Genomic DNA, 12,618 nt, shown 5'->3' with positions numbered 1-12,618 from the left:
TCACTGACTGTTTATTCATTCGTTCTATCATTTATTGGGCCTGGGGAGGGTCGTGGGGGGAGGGGGGGCGCAATCCCAACTTATTCCTTGTGTGTCAACACACTTGGCCAGTAAACCTGAGTCTGGTGGAGAAGATAAATTCCCAACAGACATGACAATTTACCATGTCATTACATTTACTTATCAAATGTCATCTAAATATTATTAATAAAACATAAAAGAACTCACATTAAAACACATAGAGCTTTGAACTGTTACCTAAAACATTGATAGTTTAGTGAAACAAGCACAAGTGTGACGCAACGCCGTCTGCACACTGATGAAGCGCGAAAGATGCAAAATGAACAGCAGTTCCAGCATTACGCCTGTGACATTTAAACTCGTATTGGTAAACAGAGCATGGTCAAGCTTAAGCATTTTTTTCCCCCTATTTTATGTGAGTGAATTAAATGACGTACCTTTTTAATTTAATCTCTTCAGGCTAAAAACCAAAGCCTCAAAATTCTTATAACCATTTACATTCTGAAAATATTTAGAATTTCATGTAACATGATGGATGTAACTTGTATAAGGTTTTCTAATAACTTTACAAATTTTAAAAAGTATAAATTTAATTGGGATTGGCGAAAGATTTCTAGAAAACTGATTAAAAACAAAAAGTGTAAATTTGACAGTTTTTGTAATAAAATATTTGAGTTAATCTGGCCTTAGAGATGTGATGTGTCTAAATCAGTCCTATGCAAACCATATAGTTTAGCTTCATTATTAAATTTTAACATGAAGCATTTGAAATGATAATAAAAAAAAAAAACCTATAAAATTATTAAATATATATTTTTTCTGATTATTGCTGACATTGTCACTTTAGTTTTCATAATTTTTCTGCTTTTTTTGTCCTTTTTGATGCTCAGCATTGACTTTTAATGCTTAATTTTAAAGTAAAAGTTTAATCAGTATAAGCGGATATACTGTAGTTGCCTAATATTTGTAACGCAGCAGCATGGTTTGTTAACACTATGAATTATCCCCACTACTAGACTTTTTTCTCACAAATACCGGAATGGGCTTGATATATTTTTTTCCCATAATAATAAAATATAATTAGCAATTTTTTATAAGTTGAACGAAGGTTATATGACCGTGGGTTTGGACTGAGTATTGACTGACTGGATGAGACATTCCTCGAGTGGTAATAATCGAGCATAACAGCACTGGAATGGTAAACTATATGCATCACTCCGCGCCAGAGGTGTTGTAATAACAGTTATTTCTCCTAACCTTTTGGGTACATTCAGTACAGTAGTACCGGTAAAAATTTAAAACTACTTTCACCTCGTCATACCATCACTAAAAACGGTTTAGACTGTTTAAAAAAAGGTTTAGACTGATCACTAGATATCATGATGTATGATAATTCAGGGAATTAGTATTAAACTTTTTTGCATTTCAACCTGGGTTCAAAGTTTGCTTTTTTTTTTTAAGGGGCTGAAATACTCGTTCCAAACACACGACCGCTTGTGCTTTGTCATGGAGTACGCAAACGGAGGAGAGGTGAGTGCCGGATGTCGGTTGAACTTATGAAATTAATAAGGTGTTGTCTGAAATAAGTGGCGCTGAATATATAAAACCCTTTTCTTCCCAAAAGCTTTTCTTCCACTTGTCACGGGACCGGGTGTTCTCTGAGGATCGGGCCCGCTTCTATGGAGCAGAAATCGTTTCTGCTCTCGACTATCTGCACTCGGAGAGGAACGTCGTTTACCGTGACCTGAAGGTAAGCAGTTTTAGTTTGAATGCTTTAAGTAGTGATTAAGTGAAAAAGTAGATAGAAATTGCCTTTGGGATCGTGTTTGGCGTTCCACTAGTGGTGTACGTACACTGAGACTCACACAAACACACATTTGTTTTACTATCCTTGTAAGCACCTTCTGCCAACCTAATTATAAATATAACAACACCTGAAACTTAAAGAAAAAAACAAGTTTTTGTAAGAATAAAAAGGAGTTTGCTCAAGGGGACTCTGCCTGTAAGGACAGAACTGTCAAATATTCCCCCACTAAGATATAAAAACATGCTTGTATATCACACTCCCATAAACTATTTAGAATCATATTTCCCTACATAGCAGTGCAGCGGTTTATGTCATCCTTCATGTGCTGTAGCAGAGCACTAAAATAACATTTCCCCACCTCGGATATCAGCTCTGTTAGGAGAAACTGAGGGAGTTCATATGAAGGCATCGCATCAACTAATGTAACTAGACAAGGCAACAGGGCACTGAGCGATCTTAATTTCTTACTTCTCTCTCTCTCTCTCTCTCTCTCTCTCTCTCTTGCTTGGTAAAGTCTCGTTTTCGTCCCCCCACCCCCCTCAGACTTTAAGCTGTGCTCGGGATGTGCTAAGGTTCCTGTAAAATTGCCAGAGTAGCAGGACGGGGTGGTTTGTGCTGACTGGTGTGCTTGAGCCTCTGGCCACGTGTGAGCTACAGCTGCCAGGTGACTTTTAGTAGCCCCAGAGACTGAAAAAGAGAGAGAGAGGACATGCTGATATGAAACCCCTGCAACACACACACACACACCCACGCGTTGAGTGCTTACACACCACCTATTTCAGGCCAGAGGTGCTCATTGGTCCTTCCTGACCAGCTGTAGATTTATAGTTTAATGTGGTTAATTATGATGACAGATGAATAAATGGGTTGTTGTAAGAAATAAGCGCAATAGATTTATAAAAAAGTGAAAACGATATACATTTAAATATTAATTTTAAAGTATAAATAATGAGAATAATTATTTATTATAATATACTATATTGAAAGTAAGTTTAAAAAAAAAAAATTTCCCGTTTCCCGTTGATATCACTCACACCGTGTTTTTGATTGTTTTGACATGTTTAGATTGTCTCGACATGGCCCTACCATAATGCAATGAACTGGGAAGCCATCGTTTTTTCAAAGCCTGATGCACAGAATCTCATCAACTTCTTGTTTCCGTCTTGTTCTGGTTGTTTAGCTGGAAAATCTGATGCTGGACAAAGACGGCCATATAAAGATCACCGACTTTGGGCTTTGTAAAGAGGGCATAACGGACGGAGCCACTATGAAGACCTTTTGCGGCACCCCAGAGTATCTGGCTCCTGAGGTAAGCCCCACACACACAAACACACACATTCCATACATACACGCATGCACCGACACATGCACGTATTCATGTTTCGCAGATTTGCCTACACGCTAACAATAGGTCATAATTTTTTCTTCCCAAAAGCAGTATTCCAGCACTTGGTGTATGTAAGGATAGCTGTTGTGTGTTTAAATAAGAGTGAGTGTAAGCGAGTAAATGATTTACTCTGCCAGGAAAGCTGATGTAAAGAGCAGCTGTGTGTCGTTTCACACATTATGATAGTGTTAGGGCGCGGCTCTCACCATTGCATGCAGGTATGACATGACGGTACTTAAATAGTAACATGACCGCGTGTGTGTGTGTGGCAGTAAACAGCATGAGAGGTAAAGGGTGTCTGTATTAACTTGGTTGCATCAGTTTGGTGTTTATTGTTGGATCATCCTGACATGTGAGCTTCCATGCTCCTGATAAATGTGAGAGGTGTTCAAGTCAATTCGGGATTTTGGGAGAAGAATGAAGCCAGGAAAACCGATTGAAGTTTACGGAAGACTTCAAGCTCGGTACGGCGATGAGAGGCTTAGCCACAGTAAAACATTTAAATGGGGCAGATGTTTTAAAGAAGGCCTAATACTCAGTTTTTCATGAACATGTGCACGTCTGGGAGGTGAGCGCATGTTGGCTAAAGAGAGAGAAGGCCAGGGTGTCCGATCATGTCTCCGGCGTATTGAGAGTTAACTTTCTAGTGAAAAACTGGGATATGTGCATTAGTGTAGCAGAGGATTAAATAGAGAAATAAAGATTTCGATGTTTTTACGCTTATAACTGTTCTGTTATTCTGCACAATCAAAAGTCCCACCTTAAATGTATGATAAATGACCTAAAAAAAAAAGTCCTGATGTAATGAATCATAACGAGGAGATCAGCTGAGGGGGAAATGCTCATAACAGTTGGTCAGGAATACATAAATGATGGATTGCAAAGTCCTTATTACTGCTCGACTACATGTGCATACTTTAGCCACCTGTGCTAATGAGAAACCCCTGCATGACTTATCACACTCACTATTTACCCATTAAATTCCTTTCAAACGCCCAAAAGCTGTCATGAGACCCTTTAGCTAAATAGAGCTGGCATATTTTCATCCTGTATTTTGCCCTCACTTACCCCTTTGCTCTCGTGTTGACATGACAACGCAGCTCCTGCTATTCAGGGAGAATATCGCTGTGGAAACAGCGCGACCTCTCCGGTGAGATGTTGTTACAGGTTGTTCGGCCATAAACAATGAGCTTGTTGTTTGGACGCAGGGCTATGGAATGTCTTTCCGTCTGGGAATATTCAGAGAGAGAGAGAGAGAAATGGTCATTCAGGATACACTCGGATACATTTATTTACTGAGCGTTTGCTCATAGAGAATCAGGACTTGGATATACTGTACAATTAACAACCAGACAGGAATACGGAAGTGTGTAATCATAATGGTTTAGTTGAATCATACCTGTGCAAACTGAGCGACCTCAACAATAGTACTAGTCAGGAGCGATTGGTTAATATATACTCAGTAGCTGAAATATATGCACTATACCCGACAGTCGAATATATGATTTTACACAGGCTACTTTTTATTTAAATTGACCTTTTTTTATTTAAAGGCCCCATCCATTTATTATTATGCCTTTTACAAGTTAAATTTCTCTCATCATTTATGTAAATGAGCTACAGATGAGCCATGCCCCTTCAGAGGACAGCAGAGCTGAGAAACAAGCCAGGAAAGGGACTCTTCTTATATGACATCACCTTAGGGGGAGATTTATTTGTTTTTTTTTTGTTTTAAGCCCTGGTCAATACATAAATGAAAAACTAAAAAGCAAATTTTGCACAACAGGGTCCTCTTTAAGTTTGATCTACAAGTTATGTATTTGATCGTCTTTTCTTTTCCAGGCATAAATACTAATTTATTCCAAGCTCTCTTTTTTTTTCTTTTTATAATGTTCTACTAAGCGTTTAATGAGAGGTCGTGTACAACAGAATAAGATGAAACCAAAGTTTTGTGAAATAGCGAATGGGAACTTGGTGCAGGTAGGAACTAAAATGTGAGTGCGGAACAGAAGGGATGTTGACTCACACGTACACTAACATTGTTCTGAGGAGTAAATGACAAAATGTGGGTGTGTCACTTTATACGGCGTCATGTATTATTCACACTGAATTTAAAAAACCTGAGGTCGAATGTCTTTGCTCACCCCTGTCCAGGACATCATGGAGCCGTGTCTCACACAGAAAATCCTCCCTTCGACGCTTGCTACTGTGAACATGAAGTGTTCTGAAGTCTGTTTCGTCTTTAGCTTGCGCATTTCATGTGAACTCGGCCTTGTTTAACCTAAATAACTTGCAAAAAATTAGGCATTAAAGGCAACGTGTGTTGCACGGAACATTGATGTGGTGTTATTACACGTATTAGCTGATGAGGTGTGTGCGGCGCTGAAAAAAAAACATTGTGGAAAGATACTGTAGCTGAGTGAAGAATTTGTTCAACTTTGTGTTTGTGGACATTTTTTAGAAACTCAAGGGGCCATGAAGGCGGCAAAAGGAGTCAATAAAAAAAATAATAAGGACGTAGAGGATGTATGCTGTTTTTTTTTTTGTTTGTTTGTTTGTTTTTTCATTGTAAATAGCATTTGCGAAATGACCAAATGTTTAATGGACATTATTTCATGAAGACGGAGGTGCAGTATGTCTATGTCTGTCAGTTCTCGTGTTAGTACAAGATGACAGGTGGAAGAAAAAAGGTGTGTGCCGTTGTGTGCATGTGTACGCAGTGCTTCTGAGGAAGCCTTCGAGTCTAGCCACCCCCCCGGGGGGCATTTCTGTAACCATGTAAGCTTGTGTCTGAGGGACAGGCTTTGGCTCCTGGACTCCTGGCAGCTCCACAGCTGTGCCGCTTTTCTACATATAAGGGGCAGCTGCAGGCCCAGCTGTCTGTCTCTCTGCGTCTCCGCGAGTCACACGACAGCGGCGCTGGAAATAGAGAGCGGTTAGTAATCCGAGCAGAACGCTGGCTTCACCTTACCACCAGGAGTCGAGTCTCCCCCTTCCGAGGGCAGAGCGTTCACCCTGACCTGCTCACTCAAGCATGGACTCTAAACACTGCTCTGATATACAGTACACACACAAACTAAGGCACTTGAGCAGAAATCCTTACTACAGGCATATGACCCAACAGATTGTCATGTAAATTAGTATACAGTGGGGTACCAGAAATTTATACACCCTCCCTGTCCCTTCACAAGCTTTGTAGTTTACGAACTATTAAATGGCTTTTTTCATCAATTACATTAGACACTGATTTATTGAAGGTATATTTTTAATTTTGAAATAACTGTTGCCTGATTAACTGATTAACCCTGACACGGCCTCAGCTCTGCCTCTTTCTTGTTCCTTCACGGACTAAAATGGCTAGTATCACTGAAACTTAGCAAGCAACCAGCAGAAGGTTGTAAAAATGACAAACTTTTTATTTATTTATTTATTTATTATTATTATTTTCAATAAAAAAGTCAATAAAAATTTGTTTATTTATTTGAACTGTAGAGTTTTTCTATTCAACTTTCCAGTGATTTTATACAACTGCTAATTCCAGCCACTTTGATCGTACAATGGGGCATTCCACGAGCGCTGATATTGAGCATAACAGCACTGGGACGTTGAACTATACGTATCAATCCACTTCACAGGCGTTCTAATAATCAAGTTTGCACTGTTGTTCTGAAGTTCAGCCTGGCTGTGATATCTTCAGCACTCAGCCTGCAGCCTTGTACCTACAAGCCATGCTGATATTCAGTACAACAGCACAAGCTCAAGTGTGATATTGCTCTTATCAGCCTGGTCTTGAAATTTGGATTACCTGCATTTAATTAAAGTAACAAACTGGGAACGGAAGGGGGGAAATAAACATTTAAACCTTCACAACAGTAACTCATCTCTTGGCTAATAATCACAATGAGGGGAAGTAAGTGCACATTGTAATTTGTTTTCCTTCAAATGTATTTATTCGAGATGCAGTCTGTACTCTCAATTAGTACATTTTATATCAGAGATTTAAAGTAATGCTTAATGTTTGGATGTGATTAGGTAATAGCTTTAGAGGCCGCAGTGTTCTACACTATATAATTTAAGGGTTTAGGAGTATAGAGGAGTATTTTCTGAACAGAGACAACATATTTTCTCAGTATTTCTGTTCTTTTACATGGGCTGTAGGTAGGCCTCATGTTATGTTGTAAAATGGTTGATTTGGAAAGTTACTGGACTGGGCAGCTGTGTTTGTATTGATAAGGATATGCATACAAATCCACACACACACACTCGCGCACACACAGACTGTGAGCTTTTACTATTTATGCTCCAGCCTAAAGCTCATAATACATTAATAACATCCTGTGGTATTTAAGTCCAAATGCAGTGTTACACATTATCAGTAGACTCGGCACATTCCCTGCTTTAATGCATACACATGCAAGTTTATTACAAGCTGTGTATCATTATATCAGCAGCAGCTCTTCGTCATAGATTTTTGCGCGGCATGAAACGACTTTAATAACGACATAGCTGTAGACAAAATTCGGGTAAGAAGTTGTCACGCTTGACTTGCACTAGAAGCTACTGTTGATTGAACGTTTAAACTCGTAAAAGGGTGCGGAAATACACGGCAAAGAAACTAGTTTAGCTGTGTAAGATCCAACAGGTGTGCGCTGCATAAATGAACAAATGAAATAGCAAATAATAATCAAAATTTTCATCTCAACTACGTTTTTGGACGACATACAAAGAAAACTATATTCAGACCAAAAAAAATTTTTTTTGTTTAAAAAAATTGAAGGTTTTTGATGTGGGGGGCGGGGAAGGTTAACAAGGTCTTATTTCACCGTCACCTTTGTTTCTTCCTGTCTTTACAGTATTGCTGCGCATAGATAGTTTTGAATTCTAGACAAACTTTCGAACCTTGTTAGTCCTGTCCTCTTTCTGCACTGAAAATGTTAAGAGAGCAAGCATGGGGCAGCGTGGTTGGTTCATGGCCCAGTCTGCCCCTATTAGCACTTTTTGTTTTTGTGTGTGTGTCTTTGACTAGACGATATGAAATAAGTTGAGAAAATCAGTGGAATCTCAAATAATATCAGTCAAATTGCAGATAAAAAATATATTAGTAGTATTTTAGGTAAATTGAAAAAGGCAAATAAAGACTTCCTGAGGCTGCCTCTGTACTGTGTTGCACACCACGTGTAAAATTGTGCACTGAATAAACTCTTGCAGAATCCGATGATGCAAAAACATTTAGGACTTCGGAGGTTAGACCTAAATAATAAGCAAGCGGATGCTGGATTTCACATTAATGTTTCTGTTCTAGATGTGTGGCTTCCTGTTTGTGGTTTTGTACCAATAAAATACTGTTTGTTTCCGGGTTTTGTTTTGGTTCCCTGGTTACATCGATGTCGTATCAGTTCTGTTTGGTTTAATACCTATTCGTAATGAGTAACTCAAGAGGTGAAGTTTTGTTTAAAACTTAACTTGAAATCTGAGAAAATCAACAACAACAATAAAGCACTTTCCTCTGGCAGATCTTGCATTTTGCACACAGGACTGCAAGTTTTTTGATACACACATGATAATTTTTTAGCCCAAGATGGATATCTTTTGCTAAGACTACCGGTCCTGCCTAACCTCAGCCACATCTCTAGTGTTTAATATCTGCAGTCACTGAGTGTGCTGACACAATGTTCTGAGCTCTTGATAGAAACGCTATCTCCAGACCTTAATGCCAGCTGGAGGCCCTGCCTGACCACAAGCACCCGAAGAACTGGAAAGGTGCCACCCAGATAAAATCAAATGACTTTTATAGAAGATGACGAGAGTGTATTTTATCATCTTAAGTGATGTGTGATTTGTAATGATGCTAGTTCCTGATAAGGTGTCATTTTCTTTTTGATGTCTATGATTCTAATAACAGCAGTAACTAATAGTAAAGGTATTTTTTAGCGTTGTGCAGGGGTGACTTGCCATTTTTGGTTAAGATTGTGGAGAGTGGGAGTCTGAAACGTGTATTAAAGTGCGTAGGGATGATTTTAAGTGTACAGAGTGGATGTGTAATAGTGTATTACAGCACCACCAAGTGGACCAGGCGACATATCTCGCAGCACTTTAAGTTGCACATTCGGATTACATCTGTTCCATGTTGCATGTGTGTGTGTGTGTGTGTGTGTGTGTGTGTGTGTGTGTGTGTGTGTGTGTGTGTGAATCAGATATTCTGGGAAATATCAGAGTATAGGTTTTGCCCCCTATCTTATTGTACATATAAAATAAAAAAAAGCCTGTTTTTTTTTTTTTTTTTCTTCGCCTGAATCTGATGATCAGTATAATGTGATAACGGATGTTTTGCAGGTGCTGGAGGACAACGATTACGGCCGTGCTGTAGACTGGTGGGGCCTGGGCGTGGTCATGTATGAGATGATGTGTGGCCGCTTGCCCTTCTATAACCAGGACCACGAGCGCCTGTTCGAGCTCATCCTAATGGAGGACATCCGCTTCCCCCGTACGCTCGCCCCTGAGGCCAAATCACTGCTCTCTGGCCTTCTCAAGAAAGATCCCAGACAGCGGTACGCGACTTCTTTTGCTCACACACTCTTTTAAAGTCAAAACCCAAATTGCTGCACATTTAAAAATGTCATTATTTCCTATAAATTAATTAATGCTATTCTATGAAGCAGGGTGTTGATGTTTTGATGTTTTCTGTAAGATATTCAAGCAATTAGGTGTGTTTTATATAAAATAAATAGTAATGTTCAATTTAAAGATAAGAAAAGGCAGCAGCACGCATGTTGACTGAACTGTTCCTATAATGTTTGTCCTTCAGGTTAGGAGGTGGGCCTGATGATGCGAAAGAAATCATGCAGCACAAGTTTTTCGCTGGAATCGTGTGGCAAGATGTTTATGAGAAAAAGGTAAAACAAACAAAAACAAACAGATGCTTTAATTCCGTACAGCTATATTTAGCATAATACAACTACTTTTTTTTTCTTTTAAAGAATAGATAATTTATTTCATCATTGAGTGTTAAAGTGAAAGACAACACCTTTAGATGTGGATTTAGTGTGATCACACCCTCAGCCGTAGTCTTCGCTGTAAATAAGGGTTGATCTTATGTTAATCCTCTGCGGTAAAGTTACACCCAGGTCTGTAGTTTGTGCAGATGACATCTGTTTGTTATATCAACATAAATTGTCCAGTGCAACATAAGGGCCTGGTGTCTTAGTGCGGTAATGAGAAATGGACGCAAACAAACGTAGCAGCGGTGGTCTAAAACTAGTTTACAATCTATCTGTTTCTCTTTCTCTGCTTTTCTCAGCTGATCCCTCCGTTTAAGCCCCAGGTTACCTCAGAAACGGATACAAGATATTTTGATGAGGAGTTTACTGCACAGACCATCACTATCACACCACCAGGAGAAGGTATTTATCCTCCTTATAATACATTACGCTGCACACACACCGTGGGTGTGGTGAGTGCTGAGACCTCGCACCTCCACGGACCCTGGTTTGAGCTTGAGCTCGGCTTCCTGTCTATATGGAGTTTCTCAAGGATTGGATATTTCTTAAACAGATATTTAGCAGCAGTAAATTACATCACTTTCAGTTATATATTGACCAAACATAAACTTTTTTTTTTTTTTTTTTTCCGGATATAATATACTTTTTTTAATATAGACGAAAACAATTTGAGCTTTAGGTTCTACACATAGAAGTGAATCAGATTTTGTACAGAAGCATTAGGATGAGGAAAGTACGGTGGCCCTGAAGTGCAAAACAAATTAACAAAACTGAAAACAAAATAACAAAACCCAAAACAAAATAACAAATTCAAACCAAATAAAAAAAACGGAAAACAAAATAACTAATATCTGACTGGCCGAGAAGTACAATACAAATTAATAAAACGGAAGGGGGGAGGGGAGTTTTGTTGTTTTGTTTTTGTTATTTTGTTTTCGGATTTGTTAATTTGGTTTTGAATTTGTTAATTTGTTTTCCGTTTTGTTAATTTGTATTGCACTTCTCGGCCAGTCCGATACAAACCGGAAAAGGTAGGTATAGGTTGCGACAGAAATGCTTACCGCTGATTGGACGAGACATCTGTCACTCAAGATATACAGAAAGTACTGTAGTAGCGGTAGATTTGTGTGTGTATGAATGTGCAAACATTATTGTGGTTTCAAATATGGCGTACTTACGGTGGCCCTGAGGTCAGTTTTGTAAAGATTTTTTGCACTTCACGGCCATCATAGTTTAAAGAAAAGCAGAACACACAAGAAACAAAGATAAAGAAACAAGTTCCTACTTCCTGTATCTCTTGAGTGACAGATGTCTCGTCCAATCAGTGGTAAGCATTTCATTCGCTAACTATACCTACCTTTTCTGGTTTGTATCGGACTGGCCGAGAAGTGCAATACAAATTAACAAAACGGAAAACAAATTAACAAATTCAAAACCAAATGAACAAATCCGAAAACAAAATAACAAAACCAAAAACAAAACAACAAAACTCCCCCCCCCCCCCCCCCCCAAAAAAATAGTTTGGGTTTTGTTATTTGGTTTTTAATTTGTTTTCCGTTTTGTTAATTTGTATTGCATTTCTCTGCCAGTCAGATATTAGTTATTTTGTTTTTTTTTGTTAATTTGGTTTTGAATTTGTTATTTTGTTTTGGGTTTTGTTATTTTGTTTTCAGTTTTGTTAATTTGTTTTGCACTTCAGGGCCACGGTAGGAAAGACCTCGAAAACAGATTTCACTGATTGAGCTTCCCCCTGCTGGACAGTGGGAGCTACCACCGTTTCTATCAGCCCACAGCATGTTAAAGCACCAGCTCCAAAACCTGCACCGCTCCAACACTCCCACTTTAACTTTAAACATTAACTGGGGCTCGGAAAAGTTAAACAGATATATTTAGATTTTTTAAGACATGTTTATTAATAACATGTTAAATCTAATATGCTATCGTTTCTGTCATGGCTGCTTTAAACATTAAAGCAGACAAGGGTTATGATGTCCACATGTTTTTGTTGAGAAAATAATGGGAAAGATTATGTGGATATTTTAATTAAATGTTTGGTCGATATTAAACAAGGAATTCGATCATCATGTAAGTGTAACAACTGCATTTACCAGGCCTTTGGTGCCTTTTTCAGGCATTTCTATTAAAATTATGTTAATTTTGTATTAGATTATGTATTTTAACACTGTTATTTAATGACACCATATGGTCATTATTAATCAATAATCATAATTGCCTCTGTGTTTTAATATAATGCATTTTAAGTCATTTTGTTTATTTAGATCTGCTTGTATTCATATTGAGAAAGATGCGTTAGTCGTGAAATTATTACCGACAACAAAACACATTATTACCTGAAAGTGATACACGGGCTTCATCTTGGGCTTTTTTTCCCTCCGTTTCTCGGC

The 12,618-nt window shown here is 38.5% G+C and overlaps 1 protein-coding gene across 1 annotated transcript in view; it reads left to right on the top strand.

Annotated features, from left to right (window-relative positions):
* The window catches only part of akt1 (v-akt murine thymoma viral oncogene homolog 1), a 70,032-nt gene that overhangs the window by 53,914 nt on the left and 3,500 nt on the right, over window positions 1–12,618 (top strand). Inside the window, exons 8-13 of the mRNA XM_053509629.1 lie at window positions 1,483–1,551; window positions 1,646–1,771; window positions 3,009–3,137; window positions 9,549–9,763; window positions 10,021–10,108; window positions 10,513–10,615. Of these exons, the coding sequence (XP_053365604.1) occupies window positions 1,483–1,551; window positions 1,646–1,771; window positions 3,009–3,137; window positions 9,549–9,763; window positions 10,021–10,108; window positions 10,513–10,615 (730 nt within the window). The remainder of the gene's footprint in view (window positions 1–1,482; window positions 1,552–1,645; window positions 1,772–3,008; window positions 3,138–9,548; window positions 9,764–10,020; window positions 10,109–10,512; window positions 10,616–12,618) is intronic.

This window comes from Clarias gariepinus, chromosome 13, assembly GCF_024256425.1.
Source record: "Clarias gariepinus isolate MV-2021 ecotype Netherlands chromosome 13, CGAR_prim_01v2, whole genome shotgun sequence".
Classification (NCBI taxonomy): Eukaryota; Metazoa; Chordata; class Actinopteri; order Siluriformes; family Clariidae; genus Clarias; species Clarias gariepinus.
Note: the sequence above shows the minus strand (reverse complement) of the source record. Positions and strands in the feature narration are given on the sequence as shown.